Source organism: Typopeltis vanoorti, chromosome 3 (assembly GCF_054136105.1).
Source record: "Typopeltis vanoorti isolate ZY-2024b chromosome 3, IOZ_Tvanoo_1.0, whole genome shotgun sequence".
NCBI classification, from domain to species: Eukaryota; Metazoa; Arthropoda; class Arachnida; order Uropygi; family Thelyphonidae; genus Typopeltis; species Typopeltis vanoorti.
The window spans coordinates 810,421-835,052 of NC_143551.1; the positions used below are offsets into that span (position 1 = coordinate 810,421).

At 36.6% G+C, this 24,632-nt stretch overlaps 1 protein-coding gene across 1 annotated transcript in view; it reads right to left on the reverse strand.

Moving 5' to 3' along the window:
• FASN1 (Fatty acid synthase 1) overlaps positions 1-24,632 on the reverse strand; it is a 666,286-nt gene that overhangs the window by 330,851 nt on the left and 310,803 nt on the right. The window contains exon 16 of the mRNA XM_090415364.1: positions 5,607-6,825. Coding sequence (XP_090271490.1) covers positions 5,607-6,825 — 1,219 coding nt within the window. The remainder of the gene's footprint in view (positions 1-5,606; positions 6,826-24,632) is intronic.

Consider the following 24,632-nt stretch of genomic DNA (forward strand, 5'->3'; position numbering starts at 1 on the left):
TCATCCTAGAGGAGTTGTTTTAATGCTAGAGGGATAGGACGGGTTCGAGGTCTGGAGGTACAGGAGGAGAGTGTGTTTCAGATACTGAGTACTCTGGATGTCAGTAAAGCTGTGGGACTGGGTGGTATTTCACAACTAGTTTTGAGAGAATGTGCTAGGGAATTGACAGTGCCTTTAACGTGGCTTTTCAATGAAAGTCAGGCTTTGGCAGAGATGCCCAGGGAACGGAAGGAAGGTATTGCATAAGTGTGGTAACAGACTGGAAGTGTCTAATTATACGCCAGTCTGTGTGTCATCAGTAGTTGTTAAGATCTTGGAGAAATAAGTGAGGGACCGTATACAACATTGGGCAGATGAAGGTAATATTATCTGTGAGAATCAACATGGATTTGTGAAAGGACGCTCTTGTTTTAGCAATATGCTAGTCTTTAATAATAAAGTTACAAGAACATTAGATGAGGGAAAGGCATATATTGCAATTTTCTTAGACTTGGCGAAGGCATTTGACAGGATGCCACATGATAAGCTGATATTTAAGTTGCAGCACATGGGTCTGGATGTCAGATTGGTCAATTGGATTCAGGATTGGCTATCTGATTGGTATCAGACAGTTGTGTATGGTGGAGCAGTTTCCAGGAGGCGAGGGTTACAAGTGGGGTGCCACAGGGCTCAGTACTAGGACCTATACTGTTTAACCTTTATATCAATGACATAGCCAGTGGATTGCAGGGGGATATTCAGTTGTTTGCGGATGTTGCCAAGCTGGGAAGAATTATTAGTAATAGTGCAGATGTGGTAGCCCTGCAAGAGGATTTAAAGAAGCTAGATAGATGGGCAAATGAATGGGGGTGTCAATTTAATGCAGCAAAATGTACGGTCTTGAGGTTTGTGAAACATCGATGTGATGCTGCATACTCTATGGGAGGAGTTATACTAAAGGAAGTAGGGGAGACGAGATCTGGGGTTGATGATTGATAGAAATCTGAAGTTTAGGGGACATATTGCAAAGGTGGTGAAGGTAACACAGAGGATTGCTGCTATTATGAGAAGAACACTGACCTGCAGAGATAAGAGGGTTATCATTCCGTTGTATAAGTCTCTGATCAGACCACACTCGGACTATTGTTCTCAGATTTGGTCCCCAGGATTTTAAGGGGATAAATTAACTGTGGAAAGGATACAAAGACGGATGACAAAGATGGTTTCAGGACTGTACAAGGATAGTTGTGAGGATCGGCTGAGAGAATGTGGACTACAGAGTTTGGTGGATGGAAGAAGGAGAGGTGATATGATTGAGACTTTTAAACTGTTGAGAGGTGGTTACAGGGTTGACACTGGGGAGTTCTTTCGCTTGGTTGAACAGCGGGAAGGAGTGATGACAAGAGGCCATCCCTGGAAGTTACGAAATGAAACTGTGAGCAAGAGGTTAAGGAGTGGTTTCTTTGTATGGAGGGTGGTTGAGCCGTGGAATGTATTGCCTAATGGAGTGGTGGGAGCGAGAACGGTCAGTGAGCTTAAAGAGTGGTATGATAGACTTTGTGTTTTTCAGGGGGGTGCCTCCCTTCGATGAGTCTTGACAGACTTTATGTCTTAGGAAGGACCTCCCTCGATGAGTCTTTTGACTCCTTGGAGGCCTGAATAATAATAATAATAATAATAATAATAATAATAATACATGAATAATAAATCTTAAGCAAGGGACTAACAAATAATATTTAAACAAGTCTTGCTTAACTGGGGGTGTCTTAAACTGGAGCTGTCAGTTTAATGCAGCAAAATGTAAGGTCTTGAGGTTTGAGAAACATCGATGGGACACTGCATACTCTATGGGAGGAGTTATACTGGAGGAAGTAGGGGAGACAGGAGATCTGGCGATGATTGACAGAAACCTGAAATTTAGGGGACATATTGCAAAGGTCGTGAAGGTAACACAGAGGATTGCTACAATTATGAGAAGGACACTGACCTGCAGTGATAAAAGGGTTATCATTCCGTTGTATAAGTCTCTGATCAGACCACACTTGGATTATTGTTCTCAGATTTGGTCCCCAGGATTTGAAGGGGAGATAAATTAACTGTGGAAAGGGTACAAAGACAGATGACAAAGATGGTTTCAGGACTGTACAAGGATAGTTATGAGAATCAGCTGAGGGAATGTGGACTGCAGAATTTGGTGGATAGAAGAAGAAGGAGAGGTGATATGATTGAGACTTTTAAACTGTTGAGAGGTGGTTACAGGGTTGACACTGGGGAGTTCTTTCGCTTGGTTGAACAGCGGGAAGGAGTGATGACAAGAGGCCATCCGTAGAAGTTACGAAAGGAAACTGTGAGCAAGAGGGTGAGGAGTGGTTTCTTTGCCTGGAGGATGATTGAACTATGGAATGCATTGCCTGATGGAGTGGTGAGAGCAAGAACGGTCAATGAATTTAAATAGCGGTATGATGGACTTAGGGGGGGTATATCCCCTTGATGAGTCTTGACAGACTTTATGTTCTTAGGAAGGACCACCCACAATGAGTATTTTGACTCCATGGAGGCCTGAATAATAATAATAACAATAATAATAATAATGATAATAATAATAATAATAATCTCTGCACCTGTCTCCTTATATCTCTTCCATAGCCTCTTTTTCGCATGCAATTCCTGTTTAATATTGTTTGTCATCAACTTTACTCCAAATTGCGTCCGCTTCTTCACTCGTGGTATACAAATTACCATTGCTGATAACAAATATTCTTTCACAATTTCCCATGCACTAGTGATATCCTGGCCTTCCAATTTCTCCCTCCATGAAACTTCAAGAAGTTGATGTCTAAGACTATTATAATCACCTGCCTTATAATTCCATATAAGTTCCCATCTCTTTGATACTCCTGCATGTCTATTCATTTTCCAAGTCAACACCATATGGTCACTCTCTCCAACTGGTGGGAGAGACGTCAACTCAGTTATTATCAACTCTTCTGATGCTATAACCAAATCCAAAACTTTTGAACCTCTTGTTCCCTCTGTTACATGTTGCCTAAGACATTTGTCCCTCAAGAATTCTAGAAATTCCATTCCCCTATTGCTACATGCATCTTCCACCCTCCAATTTATACTACTGAAGTTAAAATCTCCCATAACAATCATTCTTCTTGCACTTGCCAAACTCAGCTGTCTAAACATCTCCTGGTCCCCATCCTTTGTGCTCCTGGGTCTATAGCAACACCCCACTAAATATCCTGTCTTGCCTACCTCTACCTCACACCATACGCTCTCAAAATCATTTGTCTCACTTCCTTCCAAATTCGTATAAAATATTAGTATAAAGCATATAAATGTCACTGTTTCTATACTCAGCATTATCCCTTCTAGACTCCACTGGGCTCAGTGTTACCTGACATTGTCTCCCTTCTCCCAAGTATCCATTCCCACAAGATTACATCAATTACATCAATCAATTAAATCAATTACATGGCCTAATTTGAAAACCACAATGTGGTTTTAAAATTAGGCAATGTAATTGATATCCCCCCCCCTACAGCTTAACGACATTCAGACAGTAAATCGGATTCCTAGGCTTTCCACGACCTGCACCAGTCATAATTCGTCTTATGCGCAAGTCAATCTCATAAAAGCCAGCAGGCAGAAAAAAACCAGTTCCCAAGGACATGAACACACAGCAAGACAATACACCAATCTTCCTATCTGAATATTTAACACCATTCAACCAGAATCTGTTGTACCAAGCAAGAAAAGCAAAAATGGAAAAAAATTACCAATTTTTGTGGACCAGAGATGCTGCCAAGTTATTCATAAGGAAGTCACAAACTTCAAAGCCGATACAAATTAAAAGCTCAGAAGACATAGAAAGACTGTCAATGTGAAAAATAAAAAACCTCCTAATTAGCTCAAAAAGAAGCCCACAATAAAAAAGAATGCGAACCATCAAGACAGATGAAATAACACAGGATATATCAGCAATTTCACTGTGATCAGGCCTTTCAGATCATTCATTTGACCTCCCAAACACCTGCCTACTTTCAACACAGCAACCAAATCAATAAAAAATATATATATATAACCAGTGTCATCCTCAGATAAGCTAATTACAAAGCTTCAAGGATGCAGTTGAGACATTACATCCCAGTAGTAGTATTTATCTAACATTATTTACTTAACATTCTGTAATGAATACTTTTAGTAAACAGAAAATGTGATAGTAATACTTCAGTTATATATTTAAATTTAAAATTATATATTTAATTTACATATTTAAATTTTAAAAAAATATTATTATGTAAACTGCAACATAAGTAATATTGTTTAACTTTGTGAGTTATTAAGTGTAAAGTATTACTATGATTATTATTAATGGTAATAATACACACTTTTTACACTTGTGTCAGTGAGAAATTCTGCAAATGATAATGATATTACGAGTAATTATAATTTTTACTAAACCATTTGCAAGAAAAAGTTGCATTGTTGCCTAAATTTTAATATATTCATGTAATTATTTGAGAGATAATAAACTATTATTATTATTTAAAAAATAAAAATAAATAAAAAATTATTATCCGAACTATATAATTGTAAATTATTGTTATTTTAAGAGATAGCAAAAAAACTATGTTATCAACATTATTATGGAAATTTCATTATATGCAGCACTTCATGCTGAACCTTGTAAAATAATATACTGAATGTTACTCAAGATGATAATTGTATATATGTAAATATTTGAGAGATCAATATAAAAAAAAAAAAATTATATAGATATAAATTAGAGGGAGGAAAGGATGCAAAGCAAAGTGGAAATGGCATTTATACAATTACGAATGCAGAATCACCTAAAACAGCATGTGATCGAGGGATCTAGAATTTGAGAGTGTGCTAGGTAGCAACTGTGCCTCCGATTAGAGAAAATAATCTTGGAAGTTGCTAAACATGTGGAGGTTTTAATTAAGAAGGGATATAATTACAAAGCTGGAAATCATGAACCTGTTAGCTAGCAGTTTGGAGTAGTGCTATGGCATAAGAAGCTACAAGGAACTTACATTTCTTGATGGATGCCATCTTTAGAAGCTGAAAAAATAGTGCAACAAACAGTAACAAAAACACAATATAAACAATAAAGTTTCAACAATAACACCACTGAAGTACACTTGTATCCAACTAAAGCACAACTGTAGCACAATTTGAGACAAAAAGCCTCATTATACTTTAATTTAAAAACACTTTATCTAGCACAGCTCAAAACGACCACAACGTTCACTTGTGACACTAGCCAAAAAGAAGCTCCTTGGGCTCATCCAGGATTTTAACCTGGGACCTCTTGCACCTTAAGCAAGAACTTAAACCCATAGACCAATGAGCCATTCAATGATAATCAATTCTTTTAATGTGTATTATTTCTTTAAATGTATATGCTTTAAATTATTTATATGTATGATCTTACATTTTCTGTAGTTTGCACTCGAAATAAATAAATAAATAAATAAATACTCCATGGAGGTCCTGTATAATAATAATTATTATTATTATTACGATTGTGTGGACCTGTACAAGAACAGTAATTTTACTCAGAAATTACATGAGAACTAAAATTTTTTTCTCACCTTAAACTCTCTCCACCAGGTTCCTGTCGAAGACAATTTAAAAGGCCAATAATTCCATTAGTAGTAACATCTTCTGCAACTAACCATAAGTTGTGTCCCTTTGGTTTTTTTTGCTGTTCATTTAGTTGGAGTTTAAGATCCTCAACCCATAATTCATAATTTTCATTGATAACCTGAATTACAGCCTGATATTCAGGAACAATCTGCTCAACTTGTTTACGAAGCAAATACATCACTGATGTAAGAGAATCACCCATTTTATTTACAATAGATAATCCTTCCTTTTTAAAAACAAGCTCAAGTTCTTCTTCATTATGAGCAACATATTTTAATTCGCCAACAAATGATAAAAATTTTTCAGCTGGTGTAAGTGCAGTTCTTTGTAGTAAAATAATAAAGCCACCATCATTTAACACTGAGGAGAGTGTTTGGATTAAAGTTCTCAGCTCATTTTTACTAGTATGCAAATTTTTAGCTATAACAAGGTCCATATTAGAAATGTTATCTGGCAATGATGATGACAAGTTCCATTTTATTGTTTTAAGGTTGGATGAGATCAGTTTTTCATCTAACAATTCTGGTGCAGGATGAGCAAGATGGTAATTCGGCTGTAGGAGTACATTATATGATAAAAAGTTTTGCAGCATTGTGTACAAAGGTAAGTCATCTGTATTTACTTCTAAAATCTTAATTTTGGTTTTCTGAATATTTTCTATTGCCACATCCAGCACTTTCCTAAAAGGATTTTCACAAAGTAGAATAGTTGCCAAAATATCTTTGGCAATCTTTTTAAGACTGCTTTTCACAGCATTTTTTGCATTTTCTTGAAAGTTGGATTCTGTAACCAGTGAGTATATTTCTTTGAGAATTTTTAGGATGCAGTGGTCATCTTTTACATTGTCAATATAATCTTGGATGACATTTTCATCAGCTTCTTTGATACCATTTATTACATCTGATATCTGAGATTTATTTTTTCCACTTGCTTCAAGAATTTTCCTGGCATATGTAGAACATACTTCAATATATTCTTTCAACTGGTTATGATGGCTTTCACTAATCACACGGCTTTCTTTATATGGAGAAAACTCATATTTTTCAATAACTGGTGATCTCTGTTGGCTCTGCCGATGAGGAGCTATAGTAGCTTTCAGTCCTTTTATCATGACCCCTCCTGATGAACATAAGTTTAAGCATTTATCCAGAAACACAGGAACACCTATAAAAATCATAACAGTGACTATAAAATAAAAATTAGGACTGAGACTGATTTATTTTTCAATAAAATACTAAGATAATGAGTAACATTTTAAGGTGGTTTGACTAATACTAATAACAGATTAAGTCAAAATACTGGTAGAAAGCTGTTATATTTATATGCAACTGCCAAAAATACTATTATTATACTGCACCTTAATGAAGTCCTGGGACCTAATGCAGGAGGCCACTCTGCAGTATACTATTCCACATCACACTAAACTATTTTATGTAGTAACTACACAATAATTCATCTTGTCTCAGTTGTTTTTTTACACATTTACCTCACATGTATTTTGTTATCTATTAATTGTGTGTTCTATGGTAGGTTTCCATGATCTGCAAGAGAATAAATCTGTTTTTCAGGAGAAAGACCATGCTACTTCCATATGAGACTGGCTTACTCATCTTCAGCTGAAAAAAACCCTCAAAAAGATGTTTCATATTCAAGACAGGATTTAAATTCAGGTCTTTCATACTAAAGACTGTTGTTACTGATGGAGCTATGAAAGCTTATATCAGGAATTATTATCATTGTTATTTATTATTATTATTTATTATTATTATGGGCTACTCCATGGAGTCCATAGAATCATTGAGGGAGACCCTAAAAATCATGTCAAGCATTATTCAACATTTGTGAAGTATCTATCAATACTTTTGTTTCTGTAATCCACAAATCTTCTACCTGTTCTCGTAAGGTTCATTCCATAGACCTGCTACCATCTTGGTCACTCATCTCTAGATCCTCATTGCCAAGAAACCATGGTGCCCAGCTCTGCATGGAGTAGTAAAGATGGGATCTTATCAAGGCGTGATAAAAAGGAATAAACTTGTCTCTGCTTATCAGAGTATTCTTCAGTAACCAAGTAATCTGATTAGCTGCTTTAGCCACTTTTGCTGTGTTCCATGTAAACTTTAATTCCCTATCCACTAACACTCCCAAATCTCGGTCTGGTTGGCCAAGTGGTTAGCATATCTGCTCTCCAGCCAAAAAGGCTGTAGGTTCGAATCCCGCTGTGGTCATGGATGTTGTGATTGTCTGTGAAAGTACTAGTGGTTGTAGTCGGCAGTAGATGGTGTTGGTGTTAGATGATGAAGGCTGGTGGAGTAGTGAGACTGTAGAGTAGATGCCCTCCATCGATGAGTCTTTGGACTCCCTGGAGGTGTGATGTAATAATAATAATAATAATCTCTGGTTTCATTAATTTCCTGGAGTACAGCTCTATCAATGTGGTATACAGTTGGTAATCTTTTCCCCAAAAAATGCATAACCTTACACTTTGCCACATTAAATTGATATCCATTCTCCTTTGCCCACACTACCAGTCTATTCAAATCATATTGCAAAATGTTAACATCATCTCTATTAAAATATGGGTGAGTATGAATATGGGAAAGTTCTTTTGTAATAACCAACAGAGTCGACTATTTCTAAAATTGTTGTTGCCAAAAATGATAGGGCTGACAAAGGAGGATGAAATGATAGGAACAGGACCAATATGAAAAGTTTAGAGGACAAAAATAAATTTAAAAAAATCTCTGGACAGATGCGAACAATGAATTAAAATTTTATAAGACAAGAATGACCTAATAGAAAATATCACAATGTTAGAACTGAAAAATATAATAAAGAAGATGAAAAATAGGAAAACGCCAGGAGAAGACAATATAAATATAGAACTATACAAAAATGCAGGTGAAAAATTTAATGAAAGACATGAAATTTTTTAATATGGTTTGGATGTCCGGAAAAACTCCTAACTCTTGGAAAAAAGCACTGGTTATCCCAATCTATAAAAAAAAGGAAACAAAGACAATTGCAATAATTATAGGGGAATTAGCCTGCTGAATACAGTATATAAAATATATGCAGGAATATTAAAAGAAAAACTAAGCAGCATTGTAGAAAACAAATTAGTAGAAGAACAAAATGGTTTCCGAAAAGGCCAATCCTGCAATGATCCAAATTTTGCTCCAAAATTATTAATAGAAAAGAGAAGAGAATTTCAAACAGAAACACACATTTATTGATTATGAAAAAGCCTTTGACAAAATTAGTAGACAAAAATTGTTTAAATTAACTGATTTAAACATACCAAACCAACTTTTAGAATCTATTCAAGAAATATATACAGGAAATAAAATAGCAGTTAAATTAGAACACACTTCAGAATGGAAAGATATATCAAGAGGAGTACGACAAGGATGTACCCTCTCACCTCTGCTTTTCAATATATATATAAATGAAATATTAACAATCTGGAAACAGCATAACTCAATTGGAATACAAATGACCCCGCAAATAAAAATAGATACACTACTATTTGCAGATGATCAAATAGTATTAGCTGCATCAGAAGATGACTTACAAAGATCATTAAAATCATTAAATGATATCTCAAAGCAATATAATATGACAATATCCAAAGAAAAAACAAAAATAATGGCATTCAAAGGAGAAAACCCAATAAAAAGTAAAATAGTGATAGATAATAAAATACTAGAACAAGTAAACACTTTCAGATACTTGGGATGTGATCTATCATACGAAGAAGAAAAAGATAGACACTAAAATATCAAACTTTGTCAAAGTAAATGGCATAATAAATAATATATTTAAGCCATCCCTGGTACAAAAACACATTAGAATCAGACTATATAATGTCTTGTCAAAACCAACTCTACTATACAGAAGCAAAACATGGACCATGAAAAGGAAAGATGAAAAACGAATTCAAACAGCAGAAATGAAGTTCCTCAGAAAAACAGCTGGATATACCAAGTGGGACCACAAAACAAATGAAGTAATCTTACAATCCCTGAAAATAAAACCAATTAATTACTACCTAAGACAGTATAAACAAAAATGGCTAGAACATTTAAATCGAATGGACAACAGCAGACTACCAAAAATATTATACAGATACAAAATAAGTGGAAAAAGAAGAATCAGAAGACCAAGAAAGAGATGGCATGAGACCGGAACAGGCCACATGGCCTAAATTCCATGTTAGGAAGAAGAGAGAAGAGAAGAAAAAAAATCTAGGTGAGTGCTTTTACTGATAGTGGTTGAACTGTAAGAGAGGTGATCAAATAATGACGATTAATGATTTAAGGGTGAATGGTGTGAAGTTGAAATGAACAGGATAATTCAGCATTTGGTTCACTCTTGCACTGGCATGTGAATGTTGATAATGGGAATTATGAGACAGCTGGCCAAACAAGATACCAGATTATCCTGAGCTAATCTTATTCCTATGACAATAGTGAATGGAATGGACTTATGAAGTAAGAAAAACAAAAAGGGTTCTGCAAGTCACTTAGGGACCATTACTTAACATAGCAAGTTCTAAATGAAAATATCCATGCTTCCTCCAGGTACTGAGATGAGATGATCATAATCGCTCTCATATCAGAACTACATTATAATGATAACACAGTTATAACATAAGAACAGATAGGTGAATTCAATGAGAAATAGGTGATAAGTAGCACTACAACGAAGGAGATTATGACAAGTTGAGTAATTTACAGCATATCTTGACATATGAAAAACTAGCTGGCAAGAAAATCAGCAGAGCCTGGAAGTTAGTTTAAGATCATTTAAGTAATAGACTCGGATTTCACAAAAGCGTTTGATAGAGTACCTCATGATAAGTTGACAGTCAAACTAGAGCAGACGGGGGTTGGATATTAGATTAGTGCATTCGATTGGAGACTGGCTACCTGATAGGTATCAACAAGTAGTGTATGGGGGGGAGCGATATTCAGGAAAAGGAAAGTCACTAGTGGAGTGCCTCAGGGGTCTGTTTTAGGGCCATTACTGTTTAAGCTTGTATATTAATGATATTGGTGAAGATTTGGATGGAGATATTCAGTTGTTTGCAGATGATGCAAAGTTGGGACGAATCATGAAGAGTAGTGAAAATGTCATGGCCTTATAAGAAGATTTGAATAATTTAAGTGATTGGATACGGAAATGGGGATGTGAGTTCAATGTTGCAAAATGTAAGATTTTAAAATTTGGAAAACAAAGATGGGATGCAGAATTTATGTTTAATGAGGATATATTGTTGGAGGTGGAGGAAATAATAGATCTGAGGGTTATAGTGGATAAGGATCTGAAATTTAGCTCCTTATCCACTTCATCCCTGGAAATTGTATAAAGAGGGTATGAGTAGGAGAGTGAGAGGCAGGTTTTTTTCATGCAGAGTTGTAAATGATTGGAATACCTTGCCTGAGAGTGTGGTGTCTGGAAGGAGTTTGAGTGTGTTCAAGACACGATATGATGAGATGTGTGTGTGATAAAAAAGACCTCCCAGATGAGCCTTTGACTACATGAGGTCTTGGGGTAATAATAATAATAATAATAATAATAATAATAATAATAAATAAATTAGTGCAATGAGTGCAGACAATTCCATAATTAAAATTCCACATATTATTATGTGGAATTTTCATTATGGTGATATCAGTTGGAAAGAGGAAATATCATGACAAAGCGAAAATGGAATTCATACACCTTTTAAGAGAGATAATTACTTGAAACAGCACATAACTGAAGGGAGTCGTGATGAGAGGAGAAAGGCAATCAGTATGCCCATGAGCAGTACAAGGCTCAAGCTAGGAAGGTTACCAGCATAATAAGAAAAGCTAAATCAGATTATGAGAAGACCGCAGCCAAGGAGATCAAGGGTAATCCCAAAGGGTTCTTCCACTATGTGGCAAGTAAAAGGAAGAATGACTTCGGGAGGATAACCTTAGTGGGTGCTGATGGTATCAAAGTGACCAATTCAGATGTAATAGTAGAGTTACTGAGTGATCACTTTTCAAAGTCTATCACCCAAGTGAGCATATCTCTGTACCTGTAGCAATAACTAATGTGAAAATTAAAGTTAATAAATACAGGTACTTAGTATGTATATTGCAAAATTTAAATGTAAACACTGCTGCAAGTTTAAATGTAATATCAGCTCGGGTGTTGCTTGAATGTGCAAAGGAATTGTCAATGCCTCTTACTTGATTATTTAACTTAAGTTTGAACTCTGTATGGTCCCTAGGTAGTGGAAGGAAGCCAAAGTGGTTCCTTTGAAGAAGGGTGGCTCTAAGACTGTGGTAGTTAATTGCAGACCAATCACCATCTCAGGAGTGGTGGTAAAATTATTGGAAAAGTTGGTTAAAGACGGAATTAAAGAATGGCTGGATCAGAATATGATACTCTATAGGGGCCAACATGGTTTTGTTAAAGGTCCATCCTGCCTTTGCAATTTATTAACTTTTTACAATAGAATGACATCTGAGTTAGACAATGGAAATGGCTACACAGTGATACTACTAGATTTTGCTAAGGCTTTTGACAGGATACCCCAAGGAATACTGTTGCACAAATTAGGCAGATGGGAATGGATACTAAACTGGTGATATGGATGAGAGAATGGCTCATGAAGAGATTCCAGAAAGTAGTGTATGGAGGAGCAGAGTCCAGGATGAGACAAGTGACCAGTGGTGTGCCTCAGGGCTCTGTGATTGGGCCGTTATTGTTTAATTTGTACATAATTGATATAGAAAATAGCTTGAAGGAAGATATTCACTAGTTGTGCAAAGCTAGAAGGGGTGTCACACACTCTGCAGTCTATATGCCCTCATAACTAAATCTTAAAATCTTAAAGCCTGAATTATTATTATTATTATTATTATTAACCAGGACTGCCATGGAGTCATCAGACTCATCATGGGGGGGGGGCTCATCTAAAACAATACAAATTCTATCATACCTTTCCTTAAACCCGTTCCCTATTCATACTCTTACTACCCTATCAGGCAACACATTCCAAGGTTCAACCTTTCTCCATGCAAAAAAGCCTCTCGTCACCATCTTACCACTTGGATTCATAACTATCATAGTTGTCTCCTTCTCTTTGCTCTTTTTTCGTGTTCTGTCATGCATAGGAACTCCCCAGATCAAACATGTAACTACCTTTCAAGTTTCAATCATATCACATCACATCACCTTCTATTTACCACAATCTCTGCAATCTGCATGTTCTCAATCTATCATCATAGCTAATATTGTACAGACCTGATACGTTTTTATCTGCCTTTGCACCTTCTCCAAGGTTAATTTAACCCCTTCAAATTCTGGCTAACAAATCTGAGCAGTAATTGAAATATGGTCTGGTCATGGCTTTATACAGTGGAATCACCACTCTTCTATCTTTGATAGCTATCAGTGTTCTTTGCAGTATTGCAGTAATCCACTGGATTAGATTCACCCTTTTATTCCCTGAAGTTCAAGGGTCTATCAATCATCACACAAAAGTTCCTTGCCTCCTTCACTTCCATTAGTACATTCTTCCAACAGATTATCAGGCCATTGCTGGAAACTGTATTGGGAAGGTGTGAGCAGAGTAGTGAGGAGTAGGTTCTTTGCATGGAGAGTGGTTGGTGAGTGGAATGCATTGCCTGAGTGTGTTGTGGGTGTAGACACATTGAATCAGTTTAAGGCACAGTTGGATGAGCATTTGTCTGCAACAGTGTATACCTACCACGATGAGTCTCTGACTCCATGAAGGTATAATATTAATAATAATGATTATTATTATTCAGCTTCTCGCTTCTCACCAATGGATTCCAAACACCAAGACCTTACATTTGGTTGAATCAAAGTAACATTCCCATTCATTTGCCCATCTGTCCAGTTTTTCAAATCCTTCTATACAACTGAATAGCTCCCTGCAATCCATTGACATCACTGATATAAAAGTTGAACAATAGAGGTCCTGATACCGAGTCCTGAGGGACCTCACATGTACCCTTCTTCTTCTTCTGTGATTCCACTCATTTGTATAAGGGTGTGCTGAAAAGTTGTGATGATTCACCACAAAGGAATTGACATGTCTGACATTCTTCTTATATATCCTAAAAGAAAGGAACAAATTATTACATTCGATGAAACATGGGAGTTAAAGGGTTTTAAGATGTGTTCTTTCTTGTGATTATATCAGTTGCTTTAATATCATTTTTATTCTTGGTGTTTATCAGAACTTTTCAGATTCCCCCCCCCCCCTCTCATATACAACTCTTGGATATCTCTATCAGACAGCCGATCCCTAATTCAGTTCATTAACTTGATATCTAAACTCATATGCTGTAATTTAAATACTAACTTATGTGACACCCTGTCAAATGCCTTCAGAAAATAAAAATAAAAAAGCAGTATATGATTTTCTCTCATCAACTGCTATTGTTACTTTATTATAACAGGTAATCAGACTACTAAAAGAAGAGCACACTGTAACAAACCCACGCTGACCCCTCACATCACTCTCATCTGTTCAATTCTATATACAATCTATCACTAATTCTCAAAAATACTAACAACTACAGAAGAAATACAAGCTAGTCTATAGTTTGACACTTCCATTCCACCATGACCATTATGCCATGGCTCTATCTTACCCTCCTTCCATTCCTGAGGCTTTCCCAGACTCTGACTGAAAACCCAAATCACTGGAGCTATCAGTACCTTAGTACATTTTCTTACAATTGCCTTATTGACATCCACAGCACATAGTATTTGTGACACACTCTCCTCTTTGCACTTCCAAACCTTGAACCCTCCACATTCCACTAGTAATAAAAGCCTTCTTTTTGATGAAATACCCCAATAAAGTGATTGAAGAACCATCATTCTACTCCTATTTTCATCTTACATCATGTTGTAAGATGTATTCTGTATTGCATTAAAACGGTGTTTCTCAATCTTCTTTTGTGTGTTTCTTAAACTTTTTCAACCTTTTTCCACATTTGCAATTCTTGTGTTGAGACACTGACAAAAAAGGTAGCAAAATAAAAAAAAAACTAGGAATTAATAAAAAAATTTTAAATGTTCGTACAAATTTAAATATGCCATGAAATCTTTCAAAAATTGTATAGATCCAGAATCACTGCATAGACCATTGAATTGTATCGGCCTTTATTCGCAATTTCATCATGGGAAGTCTTGAATGTTCTGAAAATGTTTCTGCAAACATTAATAAGGCTTGAAATGGCAAGACGGCAGTAACACTGCAAAGTGACCAACGGTGAAAAGTCTATGGTCTGCGTTATTTTACTCCTATTCGCAACGACTGTGATACATGGTATTAAACAATCTTTTTTAGTGGATAAGAAAAATGGATAAATTTTTAATTCGATGTAAGTGGGCATCTGATGACTGTGGAGCGTCAATGTCAACAAATTCAGGTTCACAGAATATCACTGAAATGTTTTGAAAAGCAAAAATTTGGAATTAAAAAAAGCTTTGTCTGTAAATGAAAAAGCAAAGCTTTACTCGCTTCTTACAAAGTTGCATATAAAACAGCTAGTGCAAAAAGCCCCACACTATCGGAGAAGATTGATATTGTGGAACAACCACAGTGCATACCTCTATCTAGTGTTGCTTGGCGAATTGGTGATATATGTGAAGATATGCAGCGACAACCTTTGTCAAAGCTTTGTGACCAATTATTCTCAATTCAGCTTGACGAGGCAACAGACAGGAACAAGGATTGTCATTTAATTGCTTATGTTTGATTTTGTGATGGATTATCAGCAGTTGAAGAGTTAAAATTTATTGTGTTGTAAACCAATAGAAAGAAGAGCCACAGCAACTGAATTGTTCAAAATATTAGACAATTTTATATGCAAGGCAAACATAGAGTGGAAAAATTGTGTTGGAATTTGCGCTGATGGTGCTCGAATTATGTCTGGAAGGTTCAAAAATTTACAAGCCCTTGTGAGGAAAAAATCTCAACGATATATTTGGACACATTGCATGATTCTTGCAATGTGTCCTGGTCTAAAAGTGTTAACAACAGTTATAACCGTGGTGAATTATATAAAAATGAGACTCTTAAAATCAAGACTCTTCTCTGAACTTTGCAAAGACATGGTGGAACAGAACATTCAGCATTACTATTTTACTGCAAGACAAAATGGTTATCACAGGGAAAATATTTACAATGTGTTTATGAATTAAGAGATGAAATAGCAATCTTCTTGGAAGAGGAAAATCACAAAGAAGCAGAGAGGTTTAGAGACCACTTATTTGTGAATGAAATTGAGCTATATGGTGGACATATTCAAGATACTAAATATATTAATCCTGCAACTCCAAGGAAAAAATACACATATCTTAGAGATGAGTGACAAAGTTAATGCTTTTTGTAAAAGAATATAGATATGGAGCAAAAAGCAAAAAAATTAGAAATTAAGAGGGAGATGTTAAATCTGTTTGCAAATGTGGATGAATTTATCAAAACCTACACAGCAGAAGAGCAACACAAAGTTTTATTTGAAAGTATTGAAAATCATTTGACATTGTTGATGAAGATTTTTAGAAACTTTGGTTATTTTATAAACGATGACAACATAATGGCAATGTAAGAATGGGTTAGAAACCCATTTCAAATTACCCCTAAAGGTTTCTAAATTTAAGAAGAGGAACAATTTATAGACTTCACATCAAGCGGCAAAAACAAAAGACAATTTGCATCTAAACTGCTGTTTGAATTTTGGGCCCGGTGTTGACAATGACTTTTCTGCACTAAAATCAAGAGCTTTTCATGCACTTTTGCCATTTCCAACATCTTATTTAAATTGAGGGGATATTATTATTATTATTATTATTATTATTATTACGGGTATCTCCATGGAGTCAGTAGACTCATCGCGGGAGACCCAAACTAGCAAAACAATATCTGTCATATCTCTTCTTGAATTCATTTACAGATGAAGAGCTCACAACAAAGTCAGGCAATGAATTCCACTCATTCACCACCCTCCAGGCAAAAAACCTTGTTCTGACACCTTTGTTAACCACACTCTTCTTTAATTTCCAGAGATGACCTCTTGTTCTTCCATCACTATCACACAGCTGAAACATTTCCCCTGCATCAATCCTATAAAAACCTTTTAGTAATTTGAATGTTTCTATCATATCCCCTCTTCTTCGCCTATCAACCAATCTCTGCAATCCACAAGCTCTCAATCTATCAACGTAGGGAACATTTTTTATATCACTCACCAACTTGGTCACTCTTCTCTGAACCCTCTCCACAGCCTCCTCATCTCCAAGGAATCCAGGTGACCAGACCTGAGCACAGTAATCCAAATGTGGAAGTATCAATGCTTTATAAAGGGGAATAATAACCTCTTTATCTCTGGATGTCAGTGTGTTCCTCAACAACCAAGTAATCCTATGTGCAATCTTGGACACCTTAGCAATGTGTCCTCTGAACTTCATCTCCTTATCTACCAATACCCCTAAGTCCCTAGCCTCATCAATCTCTTGGAGTACCTTTCCATCTATGTAGTACACAGCTGGTAATCTTTTAATCCCAAAATGCAAGACTTTACACTTTTCCACATTGAACTGACATCCATTTTCTTTTGCCCATTTTACCAGCTTATTTAAATCCTCCTGCAAACTTTCGACATCAGCTTGATTTTTTATTGCACTACACAACTTTGCATCATCAGCAAACAACTGAATATCTCCCTTTAAGCCGTTTCCTATATCATTTATATACAAATTAAACAACATTGGCCCAAGCACAGAGTCCTGAGGCACACCACTGGTCACCTGCCTCATTCTGGACTCGGCTCCTCCATACACCACCTTATGGTATCTCTCCCTGAGCCATTCTCCTATCCATATCACCAATTTAATATCCATTCCCATCTGCTCCAATTTGCGTAACAGTGTTCTATGGGGTATCCTGTCAAAAGCCTTAGCAAAATCCAGAAGTACCACTGTGTAGCCAGTTCCTTTGTCCAACTCTGATGTTATTCTATTATGGATAGTTAATAGATTGCTAAGGCAGGATCTACGTTTAACAAAACCATGTTGGCCTCTATAGAGTATCATATCCTGATCCACCCATTCTTGAATTTTGTCTTTAACCAACTTTTCCAATACTTTTACCACTACTCCTGAGATGGTGCTTGGTCTGTAATTCAATACTGCAGTTTTAGAGCCACACCCTTATGCAAAGGAACCACTTTGCCTAACTTCCACTCCCTAGGGACCATACCAGAGTTCAAACTTAAATTAAATATCCAGGTAAGAGGGGTTGACAATTCATTTGCACATTCACGCAACACCCGAGCTGATATTCCATCTAAGCCTACCGCAGTGTTTGCATTTAAGTTTCGCAATATATTTCATACCTCTGATTCTTTAGCTTCAATTCTCACATTAGGTATTGCTATAGGTATAGAGATATCCTCACTTGGGTGATAGACTTTTGAGAAGTGATCACTCAGTAACTCGACTATTACATCTGATTTTGTCACCTCAATACCATCAGCACCCACTAAGGTTATCCTTCCGAAGTCATTCTTCCTCTTACTTGCCACATAGCGGAAGAACTCTTTGGGATTACCCTTGATCTCTTTGGCTAAGGTCTTCTCATAATCTGATTTAGCTTTTCTTACTATGCTGGTAACCTTCCTAGCTTGAGCCTTGTACTGCTCATGGGTGTCCTGATCGCCCTTCTCCTTGTAAATTCTCCATAACATTTTCTTTTTTTGTAGTTCAAGCTTGATACTACTGCTCATCCATCTAATGCCTGCCTTGTTTGACCTCCTGACCATGGGGACACAATCTGATATTGCTTTCCTCAGATACCCGCTGATTTTATCCCAAGCACTGCTAACATCTTTCCCTTGCAATATGTTCTGCCATGGGATGGCTGCAAGCTCACTCCGAAGCTTGTTATAATTGCCTAACCTGTAGTTTCGTACATACCCCTTCTTAATAGAAATATCCACAGATTTTGCAACCTCCCAAGTCAATACCACATGATCGCTTTCACCAACTGGAGGTAACGAGGTCACCTTACTTATGCATATAACCTCTGAACCAATAACCAGGTCCAACACTCTCACACCACGTGTCCCTTCAGTTACGTGCTGTTTCAAGTAATTATCTCGTAGCAGATGTATGAACTTTTTGCTACGTGATATTTCCTCCTTCCAATTGATATCACCATAATTAAAATCCCCCATAATAATCACTAAGCCTTCACTCATTGCACTAAGTTGCTGATGCATGAATTCAATATCTCCCCCTGTACTCCCTGGCCTATAGCAGCATCCAACTGTATATTTGGTTGCGTTGGTCACTATTTCGCACCAGACTGCCTCAAATGAACTCTCATTCACATGTCTATCATCATGATATACTACTTTCTTTGGCTGCAACACATCAGCTATCATCAACAGTACTCCTCCTCCTGTTCTATCTTCTCTATTCTCCCTGAAAATACTGTACCCATCACATTCAATTCCAGTGACCACATCTTCTGCTGACAGCCAAGTTTCACTAATGCCTACAACTTTTGGTGAGATTTCACTGACTAATGCCAAAAATTCTTCTCTCTTATTTCTAATGCTTCTAGCATTGGTATACAAAAATTGCAGATTCCCTCTAGATCTTGTACCGGCTTTAGAACTGATATATAAGTCACTAACTACCGTAGTCCTATGCCGATTTTTTTTTCCCCCTCTCTTCTGCAATTTATTCTGCCTATAAGGATCAATAAATACACAATCAGTGCTAAAGTTTCTCTCTCTTACACTCAACCTTTTCAATATTAGTTTCCCTGCCCAATAACTTCAACCTGTTCAGAAAACAATAACTTCTTCAATCTCTTATGTCCTTCCATGTTAAGATGCAGTCCATCTCTAGCATACAACTGCCTTTTTCCTTCAAACACACTCCAAACATCAACAAACTCCAGACCTCTTTTTCTGCACATTCTTGCAATCATATCATTCATTATCATTGCTCGTCTACTTAACTCGTAATTGTCAAAACGAGGCAGCACACACACTATTCTCCCATTGACACTTTTCCTCTTCACAATATCTAATAATGTTCTTAAATCTTTTCCTACCCGATTTATACTACCTCTCAGGTCATTTGTACCCACCATAACTATCATCTTGTCTGTTTCATGCCCTCTCTTTATTGCTAAAGCCACTCTTTCTATTGTACCATCAGCCAAGCACTCCTCATGCATACCACTCTCCATACCCTTAATCATAGAATCACCATATATTTTACCACTATTAACTTCATTCAAGTTCACACTCATGGACTCATTCTCTACACTATTCAGCATGACTCTCCCAGCTTCATTACTCAACTCTCTATTACTTACCCCCCCACTCTCACTACATCTCATTTCTTCTTGGCCACTTGTGGTTTTATTATGTTGACTCCCAATCACTCCCATACTATTTATTACTGAATCATTCACCAAAGACTCACCCATATGTAATCCTGTTCTAGTTACTTCAGCTAAAGTAATCTCTATAGTCCTAATTTCTCTGTTTAACACATTAAACTCAGCTTTAACTTCCAGTATCTCCTTACCGATCACTTCCACTTCCTCATGAAGAAGATGAAGGTCATTTTTCATTTTCATAAACTCCCGCCGAAGTTCTTCCGCTACGGTCCCGATGCCAGCTTCCATTCCTAAACGCTCCAGCCTATCCCGACACTTCTCACATACGTCGACATTTTCTTTCTTTTCATTTTGCCAGACCGACCACAGATCCTTCACATTTTTCGGTGCATACATGTAGCAGTTTCCGCAATGCATCCATTGCGAAAAATCTAACGCTGAGCCAGCCTTTCGTGTAGTAGTAGAAGTCCTGCGCGCCGCTGACGTACGTTTCTTGTTGGACGCCATCTTTACACGTTGATATAGTGAAACAAACGGCAGTGAAAACACAATATATACAACACAGTTCTAAACAATAATACCACTGAAGGACACTTGTTTCTAACCGATGCACAATTTTAGCACAATTTGTGACAAAAAGCCACACTATATTTAACTTTAAAAACACGTTTTCTAGACTAGCTTAACTCGACCGCCACATTTAAATCCCACATTGTTTTAAAACCGAATAAGAAACTCAAAGATTGGAATCAGAGAGTTTCATGCCGAATATAGTAAAACTATAAAGTATTGGCGATCACTAGCGTGAGCAAATACAAGTGACCTAGTACGTAGTACAATACGGGACAACTCGCAGCAAAGGTGGTAAAGTTCTGATCACTATTCTTAGGTATTTTCCATAATGTAAAAACACATTTCCTAGGAAATGTATGCTGTTATTACATTATGGTGGGAGGTCACTACCCAGACCGGTTTCAGCCTTTTTTGAGGCTTCATCAGTGAGTAGCTAGACCAGATTAATACCAAAGTATATAGCGAAAAGAACTTATATACTCTGCTATAAGGTTTCCAAACAGGTACAACCATTAAATTACTTAAATATAAAGAGCTAAGCTTCATTTCGGCGATATAAACATTATTTAAATTAAGGGGATATTAAATCTCACATTGTTTTAAAACCGAATAAGAAACTCAAAGATTGGAATCAGAGAGTTTCATGCCGAATATAGTAAAACTATAAAGTATCGGCGATCACTAATGTGAGCAAATGCAAGTGACCCTAGTACGTAGTACAATACCGGACAACTCGCAGCAAAGGCAGTTGAAGTTGTCCGGTACTACGGACAACTTTAAGAAGCTGTACTACGTACTAGGGTCACTTGCATTTGCTCACATTAGTGATCGGCGATACTTTATAGTTTTACTATATTCGGCATGAAACTCTCTGATTCCAATCTTTGAGTTTCTTATTCGGTTTTAAAACAATGTGGGATTTAATATCCCTTTAATTTAAATAATGTTTATATTGCCGAAATGAAGCTTATTAGCTCTTTATATTTAACCAACATCTTATATTTGGGAAATCAAATTTTCTGTAGTGGCTGTCTTAAAAGCAAAATATAGATCTCAGTTAAATATAGAAAAAGAAATTCAATTCCCAATGTATCACCATCACATGAAAAGCTTTGATCTGCAGCACAGGCAGTGGTGAGCTATGGAAATTTCAACAAAGGGCTAGCATCGTCAAGTAAAAAAAAAAAAAAAAAAAAAAACGTATTTCACACAAAAACTTTTATTAATTTATTAAAACTTTTATTTGATTGGAATTTGTACACAGCTTGTGTACAAATTCCAATCAAAAAGTAGGAGAGGAAAATCAATCTCTAAAGGCTATCATTTTTAAACAAATATTTCATGATCTAAACATGAAATATTTGCACACAATCAACTGTCTTAATTTATCTTACATAAGAAAAACATTTTTTAACTACCAAAATATAACAAGAATTAAATCTTTTATAATCTTTTATAAAACATTTGATTGGCTACTGGTTTTTCCATACGATTGGCTACCAGAATGGAGAAGGATAAAGACAGCGCATGCACTTATTTCATTTTCAAACTTGAGCGCACTCATTATAGAGGAGTTGAAACAATAATTCCAAATAATCTATACACTGCCGAATAGACGAATTTTTGTTAGGTTACTGTATGAGTTTGTCGCTTAATATTATTATTATTATCTGATGTTGAAAGTTTGCAGGAGGATTTAAATAAGCTGGTAAAATGGGCAAAAGAAAATGGATGTCAGTTCAATGTGGAAAAGTGTAAAGTCTTGCATTTTGGGATTAAAAGATTACCAGCTGTGTACTACATCGATGGAAAGGTACTCCAAGAGATTGATGAGGCTAGGGACTTAGGGGTATTGGTAGATAAGGAGATGAAGTTCAGAGGACACATTGCTAAGGTGTCCAAGATTGCACATAGGATTACTTGGTTGTTGAGGAACACACTGACATCCAGAGATAAAGAGGTTATTATTCCCCTTTATAAAGCATTGATACTTCCACATTTGGATTACTGTGCTCAGGTCTGGTCACCTGGATTCCTTGGAGATGAGGAGGCTGTGGAGAGGGTTCAGAGAAGAGTGACCAAGTTGGTGAGTGATATAAAAAATGCTCCCTACATTGATAGATTGAGAGCTTGTGGATTGCAGAGATTGGCTGATAGGCGAAGAAGAGGGGATATGATAGAAACATTCAAATTACTAAAAGGTTTTTATAGGATTGATGCAGGGGAAATGTTTCAGCTGTGTGATAGTGATGGAAGAACAAGAGGTCATCTCTGGAAATTAAAGAAGAGTGTGGTTAACAAAGGTGTCAGAACAAGGTTTTTTGCCTGGAGGGTGGTGAATGAGTGGAATTCATTGCCTGACTTTGTTGTGAGCTCTTCATCTGTAAATGAATTCAAGAAGAGATATGACAGATATTGTTTTGCTAGTTTGGGTCTCCCGCGATGAGTCTACTGACTCCATGGAGATACCCGTAATAATAATAATAATAATAATTATTATTCCTGATACTTCCAAGGAGTCCGAAGACTCATCATGGGAGAACATCTACAACTGTCTCTACACCTAACCTCTACTACGAATCATCTCCATCAACGCCATCTACCACCCAACTCCAACACCACCACCACCACCACAACTAGTAATTTTTGTCTGTAAATTGCGTGTGTTCTGAAGGGCCAATTTGTATGTATGCGGGATGAAAATCCCGAGTTTCCGGGAGAAAAAACCCTGCTACCTCCGTATGAGATCGGCTAACTCACCTTCGATTGAAATCGACCAGATAAAGATTCCTCCCATCGCGACAAGAATCGAACTTAGGCCTATTCCAATCGAAGGGCGCAATGCACCGTCGTTCTTCCAATTGCGCTACGGAGGCGCTCATGTTTGAAAAAAAAAATTTTTTTTTTGAAAAAATAAAAAAGTAAACAAGAAGAACAAGGGGCTTGCAAATTTGAGAAAAATTTAACAAAGCGCTCCCACGAGCCCTTTTTGGCTCATCACTGAGCACTTGTCCAAGCAAGCCATTATTTTTTAGATTCATTTTATTGTTTGGTTTTAATTAGTTCCTCAGTATATTTTACAATACTGATATATTCTTGTAATCATAACAAGTTTATTCAATACAGTGGATTTCATACATTTTATTATTTTATTTTCAGAGTGTATTTTATGTTTTTATTTTTATATTGTTTTTGTGTCAATAAATAGTTAAATTAAATGCTTTTGTTTCAATACAGTAGTTTTTCAGTTTTTCCTTTGATTTCCACTTTCTATGCACCCCTTTTAGGCATTTTCTGCCCTCCAAAAGGGGACATACCCCATAGGCTGAGAATCACTGCATTAAACCAAAAGATGTAGCCAGCAAAAAAAAAGGAATGATTATGGAAGGATGACATATGAGATTATGGAAAGAACAGTAGGAGGACAATGATTCGACTGACTAAGGTAGTTTCTGACCTCTGGAATGTTGAATACGAAGAAAGACTGAGAAGATGCAATTTACAGAGTCTAGTGGATAGGAGGAAGAGGGGGAGGGGGGAGATATGACAGAGACCTACAAGTTAGTAAGGGGGTTGTTATAGGATCAGTGTTGGAGAGGTTTTACAGAAAACAGTGGGAGATCAGGGAAGAACCAGATGATCTCTGGTTCTTCCATGAAATTGTATAAAGAAGGTGAGAACAGGGTACTGAGAAGCAGGTTTTTTGCATGCAGAGTTGTGATTAATTAGAATGCCTTGCCTAAGAGTGTGGTGTCTGCAGAGAAGTTGAGTGTGTTTAAAGCATGGTATGATGTGCTGTGCATATAGTAAAAGGACCTCCTAGATGAGCCTCTGACTCCATGGGGTCTTGGGGTAATAATAGTAACAATAATACAATGAGATGAAATGGTCTACCTGCTATGGCATTACCTGCTTAAACAAGGCCTGCATTATTTTTATCAGGAAGCAGGGAATACAG